Raw genomic sequence first — 21651 nt, 5'->3', positions numbered from 1 at the left:
CATGTCGGTTTAAGTGCCCATTAAGCACACAAAAAGTTGTAATTGACCTCAACACGTTTAAGTTTATTTATGACTATCAGATTTTAGGGTGTTCCCATACTTTTTGCTTGAAGTATATTACACAAAAAAAGACATGACGAGTTTTCCTCCACGAGGGCGCTACTACCAGCTAATATTCCAAGTCAGACATCAGTAATAGCACATATATGGTGCTCAAAGGATTCAAATAGCACCGGAACTAAAACCAGTGTGGAATGATCCACGATGCATGTTCTGGAAACTGCCTCGACATTTGGTCTTCAGCTAAAGCCGTGTTCTATCATTCAAGATGAACGAGGGAACTGTAATAAGGTTCATCGCTGTTTGTGTTACCCGAAGTTGGGTCCATCATTTCCTCGTTAATCTCATCGTATTCATTATTACCGTATACTACATTCCGGGCAGCTGGCTGGTGACCACTTCTGTTCGTGATCAAACTGGATTGAACTCTTCCTAATCTGAAATATTGAAATTTATTCATTGAGTTTATCAAATTTATCAGAATGTAATTGTAACATATTCACTACTAATCTCAAAGACTGAGTGGCTTTAGTGAAATCAACACATAAATAAATCATAAAGAGACTATACTTGGAGGCAAACAAATTGGAATTTCTTGTAAATTGGTAATGTTGTGAATATCAAGCATTTGGATTTTTCAACTAGAGTACGGTAAATGGTTGAAGCAGGGCTCACATGTTACGGACACGCACGTAGTTGACCGTAGTGAGGGATGAACGTAGTAAACCTTAGTTAAACATAGATGGACGTATTTAAGCGCAGTTGAAGAGTAGATCACCGTACTTTGAACTTCAGCAAACCCACGATTTGGCCGTGGTTAGACCAAATAATTTTCAACACGCTCAAAATGTCTCTACGGCTGTATGGCTTGAATCGTAAGACCCTATTGTTACCGCATGAACGTGTTTGACCCTAGTTCTCCCAAGGAGACCGTAATTGACCTTCCTGCACCGTTGTGTTGACCGTAGTAAACCGTGGTAACATGGCACTACGATTAAACTACCGTTTCAAATGAGTTACGGTCAACAACGTTTATGACCGTAATTCGCGATATAGCTGCTATATTACTGAGTGCGGCATAAGACTAAACTCACTCACTCACTCATGACCGTAAGATGTGACCACCTCTTAACACTCATTCTGCTCTTCGTTTGTGTCTCTCAATGTCATGCCTTGGCATGTCATGTATTAATACAGATTTTACTGTCCTTCCTTGAAGCCACAAATTTCGACCTTTCTGGAACGATATGTTTTCTTCTTTTTACACATACACTTTTCATTTCTAATGTGTTGGTAAGGGACATGCATTCAGATTTAGGTACAGACCGTTACCATATAGCTGGAATATTGCTGAGCTCGGCACAAAACTAAACTCAATCACCCACTCCACTGTTTTTTGTGTCCTCCACAATGCGAATTATGCCAAGACACCTATAGTTTACCTACCGACAAACAAGAAAGATGATCAGTATGGAGGAGACCGCATCAAAGACAGCCAATGCCAATGTAACTGGAGATATAGTGAGTAACTGGTGTCCAGGTACAGTCGGATTACTTGTGTTGCCCAATTCTGTAACATGAGTGTGCAAATATACTGAAAGGCAAAAGAAACGTCGTAATATCGGAGATGACATGTAAGTATCAATTGAGTATTTGAACCAGTCCTGTTTTGTTAAAAGTCAAGTTTGAGGAAACCATGAATTGTGGTCGGATAGCCTGTTTTGCCCAATAAATTATTGTTTGAGATTGAGGTCAGAAATGTGTTTGTTTGTGGAGAGGGAAGAGTTCACTTGTTTTCTGAACACAGCAGCAACACGTCTCGCTAACCTAGCCATAGCTGCTGTATTCAGAAAACAAGTGAACGCTTGTCATTCGTTTTATGACTGAATGTATGCATGATGCATGATGTATTCGTGCGAACTCTTCCCTTCCGAGAAATGGCCCTTCAGAGGATTAGGAGTGATGGTTGTCATACAGCCATAACCACCCAGGTTACAATCGGTATTGACCTTGAATCGTGTAAAAGAAACGCAAAATGACATTTTGAATGTTTACATTCACCAATTATTTCAACATTAAACCTTCCAGGCCATACTTGTACAGACATCGTTTTGCATGGAAATCAGTGTGTTTTTCGTTGTTGCTTTTTAAATAGGCAATTATTATAAAATCAACATGGATTCCAATCATTTTGTCGTTTTGTATGAGTCAAAGGACCATATGTGTCAGAAAAACTGTTTTTTTATCGTGGTCACCACGAGAAATTTTATATAAGTGATGGAAACATATCATTGCAAAAATACAACGGGTGCTTAATTAAGTTACTTTAAAATAGGCAAACATTCCAGCATACAATTCCGTATGTAACGATCCTGGTTTCTAAATGTGTACAATATCGAATTCCAAATAACAGTCTTTAAACCTCGTTTCATTCGATAGAGATTAATACATATACCTGTGATAGTGGTCATGGATACGTTCGTACAAAGTCCATTGTTTCGATCACAGACGTTAGAGGGACAGTTGAAACAGGTTTGTCTACAGGTATGTCCGTAGTACCCAGCATCACATTTCTTACATGTGCCTGATGATTGAAGGCAGCCACTGTCCTTGCAGTTCACACATGGCAAATGACATTTAGGACCATGGTAGCCTTTTATGCATTTAACACAGTGTCCCGATGTTTGATTACAGTTTTGGTCTAGACGTCTGGAGCTACATGGATCTGCACATAGCTCTCCCCAGAAATCAGGCTTACATCCATGTAAACATCGAACATGACAATAACTTGCCATCGTTGCCTACGTCTTCCCATGTCAAGAAAAGTTAATGTTTAGTACTGTCGTGTTTCGAATCAGTTCAGAAAATTTTAGCACACGTAGGAACTTATACCGTAATCTGCTTGGTGCCTTTACAGCAGGTGATCCATAACAATTGGGATACAATGTATTGCGTGAAGCACGTCCGTTCAGTGTGTTTTTCAGTATGCTACGGTATGATCGCCTGTGTGGACCAAAATTTATCCAATTGAACTGCAGGTGGTGCTTAATAAGTGCTCGTGTGTATATTTCAGCCATTTTGTTCTTACATAGCTGGCTACGTCTTAAAAATATACATGACTGTAATTTCACATATAATACGATCAACTTCAAAGGATCGTAACTGAAAATATATTACTTCTGTACGTACCATACACTGTTGTAGTCATGGCAGCTTCCATCGTTGTCAAGGATACGTTGATACAAAGTCCATTGTTTCGATCACAGACGTTAGGGGAACAGTTGAAACAGGTTTGTGTACAGGTATGTCCATAGTAACCAGCATCACATTTCTTACATGTGCCTGATGATTGAAGGCAGCCACTGTCCTTGCAGTTCACACATGGCAAATGACATTTAGGACCATGGTAGCCTTTTATGCATTTAACACAGTGTCCCGATGTTTGATTACAGTTTTGGTCTAGACATCTTGGGCTACATGGATCTGCACATAGCTCTCCCCAGAAACCAGGCTTACATCCATGTAAACATCGACCCGTGTCCCTATCACACGGAGACGTGCAGTTCTGTGTTGGACAAACAGAGTGGCAATTGTCGGAACAGGATGTCTTGCAGTTCTCTCCTCTTAGATTGTAGGCACATTTCAGACATTTACCTAATTTCTCATTACATATCTCACATCCGGGCAAACATTTATCCCCACAGACATGGTTGGCTGAACAGTCCTTCTTGCAGCTGCCATCACTAAGACATCCTTGTCCTCCATATGCTTTTGGACATTTGTGACATTGTATACCAAAGTATCCGTGATCACACTTGATACAGACGCGTGCATTCTTTCGATCACATTTTGAGCATTTGTTCATGCACGGGAAGTCACACATTTTCCCCATGTACCCATCGTTACACCCATCTGTGCAGTCAATATTTCCATCATCAAGAAATGTACAGGTTCCTCTCAAACAGTTGACCGGACAGCTTTTTCCAGCGTTGATTGGTGGACTGACAGCCGCTGGAACTGTCTTCGTAGTTATGTTTGTTGCTGTGCAGTCTCTCATGAGGCCTGTAGGAGCGCAAATCAGACAAATATATCTGTGGACATTGGTGATAGTGAATGGGCAGTGTCCTGTTGGTTTAAAAGCAGATGAAAGCAATGGCATTTTTACACTGAGTCAGTGTCAAACCTCCCCTTTCAAATTATGTGAAGAATGTCACTTATATTAACGTGGGTTAAATGGGAATAAAACGATATATGCTCTTAATGTACAATCTATATAATTTTTATTACACTGGGTTTTACATCAGCGTCGTAACAATTTGATTAAGTGATCTCGATTGTTAGAGGATTATCCGATAATAGAAACATTTTTATGGTTTATGCTTCATGTCCCATGGAGTACATCATTATATTACGACGTGTACTACGCTTCCATTGGTATTTTGGAAGATCATTGAAGGCACGAACACGTTTATTGATACAGATACCTTGGTTATGATTCAAGGACGTTTCGGGAATATTTCAGGAATACCATCATCATTTATTATTGCTTTAGGCCACCGGCCCATTACACATTACGTAAGGAAAATATGAGTACATAACAGTGCGCAGGCAATTCGAGTCATTTTAACAAGATGTTCTAAGCATAAATGCATGATAAATATACTGAGCTGTTCTGAATCATATCATCATTGTTAGTGGTTATTAACAGAATGAAATTATGAAACAATGGGTTTTTTTTAAACGTTTTACTTCAAATAGCAAGGTGAGTAAAACTCCTCAACTATGGCGTGACGAGAACAACTTTACACAAATACACAAGTCCATTGTAAAAACAAAGTTTTATTCAAAAAGGAATTTCCTGGAAATACCTTGGTACGCAGCAACAAGAAACATACAGAATATCCACAAAGTGTTCCTGAAATAGAAAGAAAGATGATTTAACTGAATGATATTTCACCATTATCACTCGGGACCATCTATTTAAGACATGTGTCGAATTGTAATTACGTTTAAATGAAGATGTTCCCCTCTTGGTACTTTTTTCGTGTAAAACTGTGTATGAGTCCTTTGTTACTGGTTTAATTTAGTAGTGTTTCAGTTATTACATGAGTGAGTGAGTTTAGTTTTACGCCGCAATATTCCAGCTATATGGCGGCGGTCTGTAAATAATCGAGTCTGGATCAGACAATCCAGTGATCAACAGCATGAGCATCGATCTGCGCAATTGGGAACCGATGACATGTGTCAACCAAATCAGCGAGCCTGACCACCCGATCCCGTTAGTCGCCTCTTACGACAAGCATAGTCGCCTTTTGTGGCAAGCATGGGTTGATGAAGACCTATTCTACCCCGGATCTTCACGGGTCAGTTGTTACATGAACCTAATAGCACTGTATTAACGAAATCTGCATTGGGAAAAATATTGTTTCTTTGAGAGGCTTTGACATTACTTACACATTTACACTTCGTTTACAAACCCATTGGAATAAATTAATGAAAACAGATGATGTTGTAGAAACATTAAATGCTGTAATATGTGTAAAAACATAAATATCATACAGAAATATATGAATTACGAATTACAGGCCAGTCAGTTAACACAGTGTTGTCTTTGGAGGGCATTTAGAAGTGATGAACATAACTCAAAGATTCTTTTGAAATAAAAAAAAAGAAGTTGATATGCAAAGAATCTTTGACTCATACACAGTGTTATTGTTATGAAATTTGTACTTGATATCACACTGCCTGACTCTCGGATCAAGGGGATGAAGAAGTACTGATCGTCTACGAAGCATTGTACAGTCTCTGTATATGGTATCCATTCGAACCTACAGCATAGCCTCGAGGGCTAGCACTGTGAACCAGGCATTAGTGCCGGCTAGAACAAGCGTGCGCACATACACTCACAAGCGCATGCACGCACAGACACACGGACACGAGGATAGACACACGTACACGCATTCGCTTGCACAAGTCAACGAAACCAAATGTTTATTACAGTTAAAACGAGCGAATGTGACTCACCAATAACCGACATTAAATTTTTGATAGTAGCCCCTATAAACAGGTGGACCAGGTTTCTAGCGACCGTCTATTAACGACCCGTGACGATCCGGGTTAGAATTAATCTCCAGTAACCCATGCTTGTCTTAAGAGGCGACTAACGGGATCAAGTGGTCAGACTCGCTTACTTGGTTGACACATGCCATCGTATCCCAATTGCGTATACAGATACTCATGCTATTAATCACTGGATTGTCTGGTCCAGACTCGTTTATTTACAGACCGTCAGCACCATATAGCTGGAATTTTGCTGTGCGCGGCGTAAACCTACTCACTCACTCCACTGTTTTTGTATCCACCACAACGCGAATTATGCCAAAATGTATATTGTATATTAATAATAATATACTCTCCCAAAAAAGAAACGCATATAGGAATTTCAACTGTATTTTTATGTTTATTTTGAAACATCTTGTAGGCTTTATGAGTCAATGAAATATAGCGAAATTGCACACTGGGAATGCAGACTTATCCGTCTTTGGCACCAACTCGAGGAAAGTCAGTTTGAGTGTCACATGGAGACGTGTGGTGGCGCTGAAGTCAATACCTCGTGTGACCACCGTTGGCATTCAGAACTGTACGGCATAGCCTCGACATTGAACGAATAAGTCTCAGAATCTCGTGTTGCCCAATCGCAGCCCACTCTGCCTGTAGTGCCTGTGCGAGTTGCTGAAGTGTTTGGGGCTGAGGGTTACGGCGTCGCACCCGTCTGTCCAGGGCATCCCACAGATGTGCGATCGGGTTTAAGTCCGGTGATCTTGAGGGCCAGGGGAGCACATTGATCTTGTGGTTCTGGAGGAAGTCTCTAGTGTGACGTGCTGTGTGGGGCCTGGTATTGTCCTGTTGAAACAACTCCCTCTGGCGATCAATGATTGGAAGGAGGTGTGGGCGTAGGATTTCGTCACAGTACCGTTGAGCTGTCAGGTTGCCCTGGATCATCACCAAATCACTTCTCCTACAGCAGGTGATCGCTCCCCACATCATAACACTGTCCCGGCCGAATCTGTCCACCTGGGGAACGCAAGCGTCGGCGAAACGTTCACGTCGACGTCTGTACACCCGCATTCTTCCATCGCGTCGTTCCAATAGAAATCGTGATTCATCACTGAACCAGATTCTACGCCAATTCGGTAGGTTCCAGGCCTGAACGTTGGTGCACCATTGAACTCGATGTCGACGATGGTGTCGTTGAAGCACAGGGCCAAAATAAGGTCTTCTGGCACGTAAACCAGCCTCTCTCAACCTGTTCCTGACTTTCTGTGCAGAAAGCCTCCTCAATCCGGGTATTTGTCGAGCGGTACTGGTCGCCTCAGCTGTTCGATGACGCAGGTGATGTACCCGGATGTAGCGATCCTGCGCCGCAGTGGTCGCTCGAGGTCGCCCACTACGAGGGGCATCTGCTACCGCATTCTGCCGGCGATATCTCTCCCAGAGCCGTGAAATGGTGCCTTGGTGAACATTCATGCGTCGGGCAACTGCACGTTGAGACTGGCCAGCTTCAAGCAAACCAATGGCGATATGACGGTTGGCTTCACTTAGACGTGGCATTTTGCGTTCGTCAACAATATTCCAAATACAGTGAATAATCGACAGACAGCGATCAACCTTTTATACCCATCATTGAGACTATCTGATCTTCAACTTTCACGTGCATTGCATGTGAATTGTGTATTCTGTGACACTACACGCCGAAATTGAAAATCATGCTGTTAAATACGGGTATTTTACGGATGGTGCGTTTTGTTGTGATGTTTCAAAACATAAACACCATAGGACTCATAAACAGAGCAAAACCTTTTGTAAAATGAATCACGTTTTAATTCATTGCTACATGAAATTGCTATTTTCATGATGCGTTTCTTTTTTGGGAGAGTATATCTATTTATATAATAGCAAACAAAAACAAATCTGTAAAACATAATAGCAAGATCGAGGTTAAAATTCGGTGACTTACCAAAACATTGTGTTGCGCCAAAGTACACTTCCACAAATTGATCAAGCGTCCACCAGATACTGGCAAAATGAAACACCACTGTTGTTTCCTGTAGATAATTTTTTATGACATGACAGTATGTAAAACAATAAATGGAAATAGAAACTTTTTCTTCGGTGTGATGGTGGGGTCATCTTTTATATGACGCGTACAAGGAAATAATTTTTTCCCCTGTTGTTAAGTGACAAAACAATGGAAGAATACGAACTGTCTCCATGTGTCCGATGTTGAAAATTACATTGCATTGAATACAATCTCAAATGGATTGGCCCGGTGTCTTTGAAGACACCATGTTGTACTATACATGTAAATGTTAGTCTTGAAAAGAAGAAGATTCTTAAACGAAGATTGATAAGATGGGTTTAACATTCGTGAAATGAGTTCCAGATTTCCTATCTCTAACGTCGAAATAAGGCAAAGGACCGAGCTTTTACTCGATATTTATTATAATTATCGAAATGAATTTGTCGCACTTTTTCTGAAATTAACATAATTGTCCAAAAGGAAAAAGGGATCATTTACCTTCGTATCCAGAAAGTAGGATCTACTATTTTCAGGCTGATCCAGACATACTGGGGTAAATATTATATCCTAGCCATTAAAGGAAATAAAAAATAAACTGCTGTATAAAAGAAAGTACACACCTGGTGTTTTGTGACTATTTTCAAAGAACGAAATATTTTGACAATCGCTTTGACTGCGACGACTTACAACGGCTACACAACGTTACGCGACTATTGGGATGGTCCGTGGAGATGTCTCAACGTTAGGTGGTTGCGTATTTCCATCGCCCAATCACCATTCAAGCACTGTTGAGATGTGATCAGAACAATAATGAAATTACCGATCGCAGGACGTCCACGCGTCACAACGCCAAGACAGGACATACAGATTTGGCTTAACCACATTTGACAAAGGTTCCAGACTGCAGTGACCATTGTCCAGACCATTCGGGAACATCGGCGTATCCGTAGTCGACCACGTCGTTCCGCCATACGACCTATCCTGACGCATCAGAAGAAGAACCGTCAAAGGTGGTGTGGTAAAGGAATGTTGTTTTTACATATTTAACATTTCCCGTACAAAAAAATGTAGTAACAGATGTCAACGTGTCTGCTACTGTCTTGGGGTCTTGGGGAGCGTTGTGCTCAGGCCTTTGTCCCCGAATGGAATCCTTAGTAATTCCATGATTTGTGGTGGGATTTGTGAGTGGCTGTCTCTTCATTCATTTTTATAACGAGTGTGTTTTGAATGCACTGCTATTTGAAAACAGAATGGTCCATGCCTCTACGCTTGTATAAAAATATAAGCATGTTTCCTGGCAGTCTCACAAAACTGTTTTGGTAAAGCCATATTCAAGATTTGTCTAATTCAGTTCTGCCTTTAAGACAACTCCCCTTCTTCAGTTCATTAGAAAGGATAATGCACCTTCGGCTGAATGATGTCACACCTAGTATGTGTATTGTGTAAACAATCATATGCCCCTTCACGGCTTTAAATCAAAGTGATGTGAGCATCCGGTTAAGTTCGATCAGTTGTGTGCTATTATGCAGTAGAAAGTGAAACATAAAGGCCCATACGCCCCTCAATTAGGAAACTGATTTTTCTACCTGTTAGCTGTCACTGACACTAAATAAATGATCACCTTCGAGAATATCCATAATTGCGCGCTGCAATGGTGTTACAAAACTGTTTCTGTGAAACATTACGCACATTTCTGTGACCTTTGACAATCGGCTCAACAGGCAAACCGACATAAAATTTTCTATTTCAAGAGGTATTTTTTCTGAAAGATTGATACAATGACATATATTGGTGTTTTATATTCTAAGGAATAAAATAACTTTCATCATGGTTGTGACCTTGACTTTACAGGTGTTTCATACAACGTCGGTGCGATCAAGGCCAAAGCCCTGATTGTGACAAACTCTAAGTAACGTCAGATTCCAGTTACAGATACTCAATTTATGGTGTACATAGGTTTTATGTTATTTCTACATGATGTCCACAAAGAATGACCTTGAACCTCAGGCTCATTCAATCATTATCATCAGTGAGTATTCCTCATCGGGGTGTAATAGATATGAGTGAATGAGTTTGGTTTTACGCCGCTTTTAACAATATTCCAGCAATATCACGGCGGGGGACACCAGAAACGGGATCCACACATTGTACCCATTTTGGGGAATCGAACCCGGGTCTTCGGCCTGACGCTAACGCTTTTAACCACAAGGCTACCCCACCGCCCCTGTGACAGGTGTACATGCATCAGGCAGTATGCATCAAAGTTCAGCAATCCAGATTGGGTCGGTCGTCGGTTGTTGGCAAACATATAGCATTCTCGTTTTCAGGGAGATTTGTAGTTACTGTTTATATTGTCCAGATCTGAAGGATGAATGAGTGAATAATTTAGGCATAAACGTCATATCAGTGATATCACGACGTGTCGGCGTATTGTGCCATCCGAGGTGATGGAGATCTAAGATTCCGGAAACTCTGATCAAACTTACGATGACAAGTATGGTGAACCAGGGTGTCACTGTACAAATCAACTTTAGCGTTACGGCAGTCGTAAGTCTATGTTAAGTAGGGCTGTGCAATATAACCGGTTTACCAGTATTTACCAGTTCAGACATGAAAATGATACGTATTGCGATACGCTGATCGAAAACCGGTATTTTGACTTTCATTCGGAAAACTTCGTAACACTCGGAAATCTTCGGATATTTCCTTGTTTCATTTGTGCCAAATATTTTGTACATTTTTATTTTGTCATGATTAAATAAACATTTTTATTAAAATAAGTGATTTTGTTGTGTTCATGCTTTATAAATCAAGCATTAACTCGATTATACGTAGTTTTTCGTTTAATAATACTTCTTGCAATATGTTGCAATGCATATCGCAATATACACTAGACGCCAAAAGAAACGTTACCCTCCTTCCTTAATGACGGAGGTACCTATCTTCAGCTGGCGTTCTGATGCGTGGACGTCCACTTCTTGGTCTGTCTACGGTGACCCTAGTCTGTCTGAAGCCCTGAATAAGTCTTATAACCGTGATATGGTGGCATCCGAGGGCGTTGGCATTGTATGTCGACCCCATCTGCACCATCCCAATTGCTCTTTCTCTCTTTTCAGCTGTTAATCGTGAGATATTTCTCGTACTCATGTATTCTAGGCTCTCTTCATACCCTATAGAATCATTCTACATGTGAAATGGATGCAAATATTGCTTGAATATTGCTGCGTTTTGGCGATTGATATTGCTATGTGTAAACAGAAAATGGGAAAATGTTACTTTGCAAGCAAGAATGTTAACAAAGATAATTTTAGGTGTTCCTAAACATTGTTTCACAATATCAAAGACACGTTTTACTTGTTTTCACTAATGAAAATCTTTAGAAAATGTTATAAAAGACTGAAATCATAGGAATGGTTATTTTACAATTTTACACACTCTACAACAGTTGTTTTTTGTTATAATAGTTGACAAATGGTGACTTTCAATGGTTTATCATTGTCCAAAAACAGAAATTTATTTCAACCTTTCTTTTGGACATCAAAATTACTGTTATTGGGGTTTTTTCGGCATGGACGAATATAGGACAATGTAACTCTTCTGAAAAAGATGCATTTCACCTAAATATGAATGCATTTGAGAATTTTGTTTCGTGATTTCCATAAAGCTGTGTTGTTAAGCTTTCTTGTAAACTAAAACCTTCTAACATATCTTTGATAGTTTTTCGGTAAGTTATAAAGGTAGGAAACTAAAGTTTCTTTTGGCGTCTAGTGTATGCTTTCGCATCGCAATGTATCGCAATATGAAAATTCTCTGCAATACCCACCCCTAATGTTAAGGTATGGGTGTTTCCTTAGCCCTAAGATCGCTTTGTACAACGGCACCCCGGATTCGAACACATGCAACTCTGCACTTTAAACGACTGGACCACCCCTTTTCCCCTTTGAAAGAGGAGCCAGTTCCATGCCCATTAAATGACAAAGCATAACACATCATGCTATAATTCAGGCTTGGTTTACTCACACTACGTTTTTGTACAACGTTTAAAAGAGTATGTTGTAAAGATGCACCGTGTATCTACTCCACAACCTTTAGCTGCAAGAGTCGATTGTACAGATTTTCACGGCGTAGAATAATGAAGTTCCTTGTTATCCAGTGGTATCTACATTCGAGTTTCTTCATTTTCCATGGGTTCTACTTGAACAGCTTGTAGAGGACGTGTATAGGTATGTCCGCAAAATACCGATATTTTAGCTGACTTGCATATTCTGAAACATACAATAGAGAATATTATATTAGAAGAAAAAGAACACAAGAATGACATCATTCATGTACAAAGGTAAGCTACCTCAGCAACAGTTTATTTATATGCAGTACATGCATATGTGTGCACATACATTGCAACAATACAGGCCATGTAGTAATTACATCTACGTTTATTGCCAACTCAAAAAGGACGATTGTACGTCCAACGTTGTTCGACTAAAGTAGGCAGTAAGCGGTGACAGTTCGTTATAGCCGTCAGTTTGTTGTAAACATGTTCGTTACAAATATGGGATACTTCAGGACGTAAGATAAATGTCTAAGATACTTTTAATTAGTTGTAGATACACAGGGGCGGATACAGCTTTCTCTGATTTTTTTTTTTTTGGGGGGGGAGCACGGTTCACTCTCACCCGTTTTCACGAGTTTCAAAGGTCATTTAATATACTTTGAGGACAAAAAAAAAGAAATGGGGACCCCATCCCATCTGGATCCGCCAATGGATACAAGATATATATGCAAGCAGGTTCTTCCTTGAGCTAAATAGGGTATGTGTGTTCACTTTTTCACTGTAAAATGTTCACATAATCAAGGTAATCTACACCAATATTCAATACGACTAGAATACGCTTCGTATGTACACTAAATCAATATGATAGGGGCGGTGGGGTAGCTTAGTGGTTAAAGCGTCCGCTCGTCACGCTGAAGATCCGGATTCGAATCCCCAAATGGGTACAATGTGTTAAGCCCATTTCTGGTGTCCCATGATGTTCATTGCAACGCGGCCTCACAATTAAGGTTGATCGTACATAACACTACCACAGTTGGAGAAAATAGCCAGAGGTGAGGTGAGGTGAAATTGGATTTTACGTCGTGCTTTAGAATATTTCGCTCATATGACGACGTCCATGCGTGTGTATATGTATGTGCGGCTGCTTGTACTAGCCCAGACTTAGGCTGGTTTTATAGTGCTAACCCACTGAGGTACCATGCCGCAGTGAAGCATGAATACCCCACTCAGACACATTATACTGACTCGGAGTCGACCAGTCCTTGTTGTACCCATTAATGTCGAGCCCCAAGCAGGGACCAACAAGTACCATATTTTAACGTCTTTAGGTATGACGCGGTCGGGGATCGAAACCGCGACCTTCCGCTCTCCGGGCGGACGCTCTAAACACTACACCACGGAGGCGGTCGGAAATAACCAGAAAAGTGCTGGTTGACTTACACACAGATGACTGTAATGATCAGGATCAGGGAAACTGCACCAGCACAAGCACCAGTTATTGCCCATGTTGTGAACGTTAGGAGCGGTGATGACGTTGCAGTATTTCCATCTAAGTAATTACAAAAAGCACACGTCAGTCATTTCGTAGCGATTCATAAACACATGCTCTGTCACCGTATCGCATGGTGACAATCACTGGAGTGTCTGGCCCAGACTAGATTTGTTCACAAACGAAATCGTACCGATGTAATACTGCTGAAACAAATATATGCTCATGATATAGTCACGATTGTACAATCGACTCTGCTTTAGCAGAGATTTCTCATGAATGTGGAAAGGGGTTTGTCGCTTCTATGTAATATCTTTGATTGAGCACATGATTTCATCTCCAATACAGTGACAACCAGTGACGTGTCTTTTGGCTTCTACTCCTTCAGACTATCTGAACGCCTATTGTGATCTGGACACTTTATTAGATACTTTGTGTTATTTGTTTGTTGTTCTTTTTGTTGTTAAATGCTGCACTCAGCAACCTTCAAGCTATATAGCGGCGGCCAGTAAATAATAATAAGTAACATTTTCTTAACCAGACAATCCAGTGATCAACATTTTGAGCATCGATATACGCAACTGGGATAAGGTGACATATATCAACCATATCAGCGAGCCTGACCACCCGATCGCGTTAGTCGCCTCTCTTTCGACAAATAAAAGCTGAATCCCACGAACACAGGCATGGTGATGGTAAACTATGCGCATTCCATTCAACCGTCATCGGATCCTGGTACGGGACGTAAATTTGTAAATCGATCTTTGTCCCTAAACTGTTATTGGTGTCAATAGGACAGACAGACAGCTTTAATGTGGGCCTAATGGTATATGATACAGTTCACAATTCATTTGAATAAATGAACAGTTGTCAATATCGGTGTATAAAGGCTGATCTAAGTTTGAAGATGGGGTGACTACGTGGCGGTTTTTAGACATAAAAATAGCTGGGGTGAGTGAGTGAGTATAGTTTTACGCCGCTTTTAGCATTATTCCAGCAATATCACGGCGGACGACACCAGAAATGGGCTTCATACATTGTAATCATGTTGGGAATAGAACCCACTTCTACAATCATTACATTAAATACATTTAAATTATTCAATATATATCCGAGTTCTTTTAACCTTTGGTAACATATCATTGTTTTAATTAAATGTAGTATTGATGTTTCAAACCCTTATTTCTCTCTGAATATTAGTTCAAAGCATTTAACACTACTAGCGTATTTCCGTCATATGATGAAGTTAAACACTAACAACGAATAAAGACTTCACACTTACATAGTGCATCTGATGTATTTGTCATGAGTTGGTATGAAGATAGGACATCTTATTCAAAAAGGAAATATCAAAGATTTATTTGCTCTGCATGTGATAAACAAGGAAGGTTTCAGTTATTTTAAATGATCACTACCAACTGCCTGTATGGAGGAATGTTTCGTGAGTTAAGCTGACACATCATAGACGGTTGTTTCAGTTTCTACAAGCGCTGAAAACTTCCCGGTCCGGGTACTGTAAGTGTATGTCCGCCGCAACAACCGTGGTATCACAAGCAAACAGTATCACACCACAGTCCGTCGTGTCGTTGCGAGGGTTACAGATTGAGATTAAAAATTGAGATGACCCCCGACTCACAATGCTTCACAATACAAGATTTATTTTACTGTGTGTCACGCCCGATATAGTCCCAAACATAACAGGGCGGTGGGGTAGCCTAGTGGTTAAAGCGTTCTCACGTCACGCCGAAGACCTGGGTTCGATTCCCACATGGGTAGAGTCATTCTCTTCCCACAGAGGTTACTCATGTCATATCTTCCTACGTAACCTCTGTTCTAATACGGCCCTTTCATAGTGTGAGCGTTCAAGACTCGTGATTGGAGACAATCAGATTTAGTTGTGCAATCAGCGACGTTGTTTCAAAAGTGATCATTCGCAAAGGCCTCGGTAATTTCCGTATGCTTCGAGAAAACTAAACTTCTTCCCCTGCGCGATGCGCAAACGTTTCTTCTAGACAGAACTCAGTCATGTTATGGCGGGTCAGTGGCGTCTCCATCGCCCTCGTCGACAACGGACAAGCTAGCCATTAAACGTCTTGTGTATAACATCAACACAAGTCCCCGGCAGATGGGGGATATCTGTGGCCTCACATTTGCTTGTGTTAGTCAAGTTGAATCTAAGTCGATGTAACAGGTGTTCTGATTGGATAGAAAGAAGGGAGATAATTCGTGTTGCGATCTTTTGCCGCTAGGGGATTTTACGAGAACCTGGAAATATGGCCGTATTAGAACAGAGGTTACGTAGGAAGATATGACAGGAGTAACCTCTGTGGGAAGAGAATGGGGTAGAGTGTGTGAAGCCCATTTCTGGTGTCCCCCGCCGTAAAACCAAACTCACTCACTCATCCAAACACAACTGATGTTGACCACTTTCTGAAAGGCGTTCTGCATTCACAGCAGACAGTAGGTACGAACGAAGGCTTCAAATATATTGCTGAACATTGTATGCAAAAACATAAAATATAGTGTTTGTGAGGACTCATTCCACTCACTCGCTCACTCACTGACTCACTACGCTCAACTCCAATCAACCTCACTCAACCGACCCCACCCCGATCTGACCAACCCACCAGACCGCCCACACTTCCCCACACCACTCCCACTGACCCCATTTACACCAACCTACCCTACCTAGCTTATCCCACCCCATCCCACAACCCAGGCCTTCAGAACCTCACTCACATCAACCCACCCAGCCCCACTCACAACCCACCACCCAGCCCCACTTACACCAACCCACCCAGCCCCACTCACATCAACCCACCACCCAGCCCCACTTACACCAACCCACCAAGCCCCACTCACACCAACCCACCCAGGACCACTCACAACCCACCACCCAGCCCCATTTACACCAACCCACCCAGCCCCACTCACATTAACGCACCCAAGACCACTCACAACCCACCACCAAGCCCCACTCACATCAACCCTCCCAGTCCCACTCACATCCATCCACCCAGCCCCACTCACATCAACCCACAAAGCCCCACTTACACCAACCCACCCAGCCCCCTCACACCAACCCACCCAGGACCACTCACAACCCACCACCCAGCCCCACTTACACCAACCCACCCAGCCCCACTCACACCAACCAACCCAGGACCACTCACAACCCACTACCCAGCCCCACTTACACCAACCCACCCAGCCCCCTCACACCAACCCACCCAAGACCACTCACAGCCCACCACCCAGACACAACTCACATCAACCTCCCAGTCCCACTCACATCCATCCATCAGCCCCACTCACATCAACCCACCCAGCCCCACGCCACCAGCCACCCAGCCCCACCCACACCAACCCTCCATAAAGCACTCACAGCCTACCACCCAGCCCCCACCCACATCAACCCACCCAGCCCCACTCACAGCCTACCACCCAGCCCCACTTACACCAACCCACCCAGGACCACTCACAGCCCACCACCCAGCTCCACTTACACCCAACCCACCCAGGACCACTCACAACCCACCACCCAGCCCCCACTCATCAGCCCACAAAGCCGAACTCACACCAGCCCACCCAGGACCACTCCACAGCCCACCACCCAGCCCCACTCACATCAACCCACCCAGCCCGACTCACACCAACCCACCCCAGCCCCACTCACACCAGCCCACCCAGGACCACTCACAACCCACCACCCAGCCCCCACTTACAACCAACCCACCCAGCCCACTCACACCAACCAACCCAGGATCACTCACAGCCCCACCACCCAGCCCCACCACACACCAGCCCACCCAGCCCACCCACACCAGACCTCCATAAAGCACTCACAACCTACCACCCAGCCCACCCACATCAGCCCACCAAGCCCCACTCACAGCCCACAACTAGCCAGCCCCACCCACCCAACCCACCCAGGATCACTCACAACCCCCCACCACCCAGCCCCACTCACATCAGCCCACCCAGCCCGACTCACACAACCCACCCATGACCACTCACAGCCCACCACCCAGCCCCACTCGTACCCACGCACACCTAGCCCCACTCCGCATCAGCCCTTCAGTCCCACTCACATCAGCGCTCCCAGTCCAACTCCACGGCATCAATCCTCCCAGCCCCACTGACATCCCACCACCGAGGCCCCACACACTCCACCGCAGGCTCTACTCACATCAGCCCTCCCAGCCCCGCTCAAATCCATCTACCCAGGACCCTCACACCATGCCCGGCTCCGCCAGTTCCTCACTACCACACCACAGCTTCAAACCCAGCCGAGGCACGCACCACCACCTCAAACTATCACCCAGCCCCAGCGCTCACTGCCACGTCCCACTCTGTTCACACGAAAACACACACTACACAGCAACCACACTCACACACAAGCCCATCAGTCTCTGGCAACATAACCCACATCACCCTACCCCATCTTTCTCAGAACTTACAACAGGGGAAGCCTGGTGGTTAAAGCGTTAGCTCGTCACATAGAAGATCCTGGTTCGACTTCCCATGAGTGCCTATGTGTAGCCCATTTCCGGTGTCTGGCCGTGATATTGCTGGAATGTAAGGTCCCGTGAAGTGCGGTCCACGTCCTTCTCGAGACGTTAGTGCTTCGGTGACAAACAACGTTTCATACCTTTTCCAGTGGTCTCATGGTTTGTCCAGTTGACAGTAGGCCTAGAGAACCGAAAATCCTTGCAGGAATAACAAATTTCCGATCTAACCATCCCAAATTAGCCAACTATTACGACTGTCAGCAGCTGTGACAGCCAAAGATGGTTGTACACTCGGTTTAGTAAAGTCATATTTGGCGGTCGCGCAATTTGGAACCACGAATGGTTCTACATATATGCTTGTCACCGTAAATCTGGTACCGGAAGTAAACTGGACTCAGTCTCGCATATCGCAAATTGGCGCAGGCAAAGGGAGTCGGTAACCAGCTTAGTACCGGAAGAAGCGCCTCGCGAAACTCACAGGCCCTAAGCGGCGTAAAACCAGACTCACTCACTCACTCACTCACTCACAACACAACACCCTCAAACTCACACAATTGAACATTTTCCGTTTCCCTTTACTGTGTAAACATCAGCAGTTGGATAAATCTGTTAGTATGCCGAGTCAAACAGCACTCATCACGTGCCAGCTGTATGACCTTCACACAATCAACCGGGTCCAGGGTTGCTGTGGATTCTGTTTGTGCAAGGTCATAAATATTTTCGTCATGTGTACGTGATACCAGTCACTGGTCTGATTAAGGGTTAGGGGCGATTAAGGTAGCCCTAGTGGTTAAAGTGTTAGCCGGGTTCGATTCCCCACATGGGCACAATGTGTGAAGCCCATTTATGGTGTCCTACGCCGTGATATTGCCAGAATATTGCTAAAAGCGGCGTAAATGTAGAGTCCCTCCCTCACTCTGATTACGGGAAATAACCACGGCACAATTCGCTGACCTTATGTTAAACTGTCATAAGGAAGTGCCCAACTTGCTCTTTCCCGTTTCAGTTGCTTTTATATAAATCATTGTTGCCTTATTTTCATTGCTGGAGAGCCAACTCGATGAGGTCACCAACAGGATGTAAATACTACAAACCCTTTATTTGTGCTGATACATATTAATCACATTTTACATTGAAATCTCCGTGTTAAGAAAGTAGTTATCTGTTGTGAAACTATCGTGATTTTCACACGAGGCATGATACATCCTCAAAGTGCTGTAACTCTTAAAGTGTTGGGGGCGGTGGGATAGCCGAGTGGTTAAAGCGTCCGCTCGTCACGCCGAAGGCCCGGGTTCGATTCCCCACATGGGTACAATGTGTGAAGCCCATTTCGGGTGTCCTCCGCCGTGATATTGCTGAATATTAAGTAAAAGTGGCGTAAAATAAACTCACTCACTCCACTTAAAAGTGTTGCACGAGCTGTATGCCACCCGACAAACTTCAACATCCACTGTGGATTTGACCGAACACTTACTAACGTTATCAAAACGGTACATAGCTGGAAAAAAATTATGTTCGAAAACACATTTTGGCGCCCGTAAATAAATCACCATCGATTAAACATTTCATTAAGCTACCGTCAAACTTCAGTGGATATTTTCTTTTGTCCGGTACTTTACACGCGACTTATTCCGGTGGTATACGAATACAATGGCAGACCTTCATTACCCGCCGAGATGTACACTGGAAGCTGGAGATAGCATAGATAAAGTAGGCTAACATCTAATGAAACCCTTACTTACCTGCCATGTTTACAATCTAAATCCTTCATTAAAAGGCATTAAATAAACCCCACTCACTAACGCATGTGATAAAGGTGCATTAGTGGATAGATAGGTAGAAGATATTTTATTCCAGTGTCACATGCTCTACAATAAAATCATTAATAAAAGTGACATAAAATATATAAATATATACATAAAGTGAGCATCCGGCCATCACGGTCTACGAGACACTAATTATTGTCATTAAAATACACAGTCATTTATATGATGCATAAAATAAGAGGGAGGTGAAATGCAGGGTGATCTGTCAGGGGGCGAGAGAACGCGACAAGATTTTTAATATTTTGTCTGCGTCTAAACATTGAGTTATAAGTGAAGTAGAAAGCGGCTTGTGTGATTCGCTTGAGGACATTAGATGAATAAGCTGGGTAGCTGGTCTGAGCTGGATGATTATTTTCAGCCAAAGTTCATAACTAAGTGTGAACATAACGGTAAACGACGAGAAAATGAACCTCGTCTTCTACACTGTGTATTATGGTGAGTGAATATTTCTCTCATCTAAAAAAGCAACCTTGGAACGAGCAAACCTACATGTAAGGGGAGGTCCCACAATTCAATTTACAAGATGACTGCGTTGATATCGATCAATGGTAGAACTTACATATGGCTCGGTACTGAGATTATGCCATTTGAAATCTTGGCCTATATCGTTCCATAATTGAGGTAAGCCATTCTTGATCATCAAATATTAATAAACAAGACTTTGCTCTCTGAAATTAGGATTTGGAAATAGTTGAACGACTAGACACTGGAAGATTCCATGCAGAGATTAACTTAAGAACTTTGTTATTCCACGAAGTTCTAACTTTAAAAGAATTTTCATGGATAAGCCTAGTTTGGTCACCTACGTAGCTTACGCCCAAAAATTAGAATTTCAATCCATTGTTTAGTTAGCGAAGACGTCCATTTCCATCTCGCCCCGCACTGCTAAGTTTGGGGTTTTACTCCCTACCGATAAAGAGAAGCGTCAGGCGCGGTTAACTAAGTGAAATACGTGTTATTATCTTATATCTATTATATGACAGGGTGGTTAAAAATGGCCGTCCGTCATGCAACCAGCCAGGGTTCGATACCGTAAAATGGGTGAAGTCCATTGATGGGTTCTGCGCCATCTCGCACGCATGCACGCACGCACATGCAAACTAACTTAAGAAAGGCAGCACACTACATTATCAGTCTGCTCCTCTGAGATCGCTCTCTAAACCATATTGGGTTAGAATTGATATTCAGTAACCCATGCTTATCGTAAGAGGCGACTAACAGGATCGGGTGGTCAAGCTCGCTGACTGGGTTGACACTTGTCATCGGTTCCCAATTGCGCAGATCGATGCTCATGCTATTGATCACTGGGTTGTTTGGTCCAGACTCGATTATTTACAGACCGCCGCCATATACTAGTAGCTGGAGTCACGATATGGCTGAAATATTGCCGATGTGACGTTAAATAATAACTCACTCACTCACTCACTAGTAGCTGGAATATTGCTGAGTGCGGCGTAAAACTAAACTCACTCATTCACTGTAAACAATATATACTCATGCCTATAATGGTTGTCACCCCCTTAAATTGTTTTAATTGGAGAGGGGGTGTAGGGTGGGGGTATGAGGTGTGTAGGCGGTTGGGGTGGGGGAGGGGTGACAACCATTATTGGCATGAGTATAGTAATAATACACTC

At 42.9% G+C, this 21651-nt stretch overlaps 2 protein-coding genes and 1 long non-coding RNA gene across 3 annotated transcripts; all 3 read right to left on the bottom strand.

The window, feature by feature from the left end:
• Nucleotides 1-208: 208 nt before the first annotated feature.
• On the bottom strand, nucleotides 209-3836 carry LOC124292166. Its single transcript, XM_046729245.1, has 3 exons — nucleotides 3250-3836; nucleotides 1507-1630; nucleotides 209-497 (listed from the first exon to the last, which is right to left on the bottom strand). The coding sequence occupies exons 1-3, from the start codon at nucleotides 3278-3280 to the stop codon at nucleotides 320-322; spliced, it is 333 nt and encodes a 110-aa protein (XP_046585201.1). The 5' UTR covers nucleotides 3281-3836; the 3' UTR covers nucleotides 209-319.
• LOC124265913 lies at nucleotides 3520-8151 on the bottom strand. The gene is made up of 4 exons (XM_046700761.1): nucleotides 8078-8151; nucleotides 4929-4975; nucleotides 3876-4122; nucleotides 3520-3625 (listed from the first exon to the last, which is right to left on the bottom strand). The coding sequence occupies exons 1-4, from the start codon at nucleotides 8083-8085 to the stop codon at nucleotides 3520-3522; spliced, it is 408 nt and encodes a 135-aa protein (XP_046556717.1). The 5' UTR covers nucleotides 8086-8151.
• Nucleotides 8152-12135: 3984 nt separating this feature from the next.
• Nucleotides 12136-15006, bottom strand: LOC124292338. The gene is made up of 3 exons (XR_006902438.1): nucleotides 14963-15006; nucleotides 13632-13740; nucleotides 12136-12405 (listed from the first exon to the last, which is right to left on the bottom strand). It is a non-coding gene; the product is annotated as an uncharacterized LOC124292338 (long non-coding RNA).
• Between the last annotated feature and the right edge of the window lie 6645 nt (nucleotides 15007-21651).

Source organism: Haliotis rubra, unplaced genomic scaffold, assembly GCF_003918875.1.
Source record: "Haliotis rubra isolate DU_JTF1 unplaced genomic scaffold, ASM391887v1 Scf10, whole genome shotgun sequence".
NCBI lineage: Eukaryota > Metazoa > Mollusca > Gastropoda > Lepetellida > Haliotidae > Haliotis > Haliotis rubra.
Note: the sequence above shows the minus strand (reverse complement) of the source record. Positions and strands in the feature narration are given on the sequence as shown.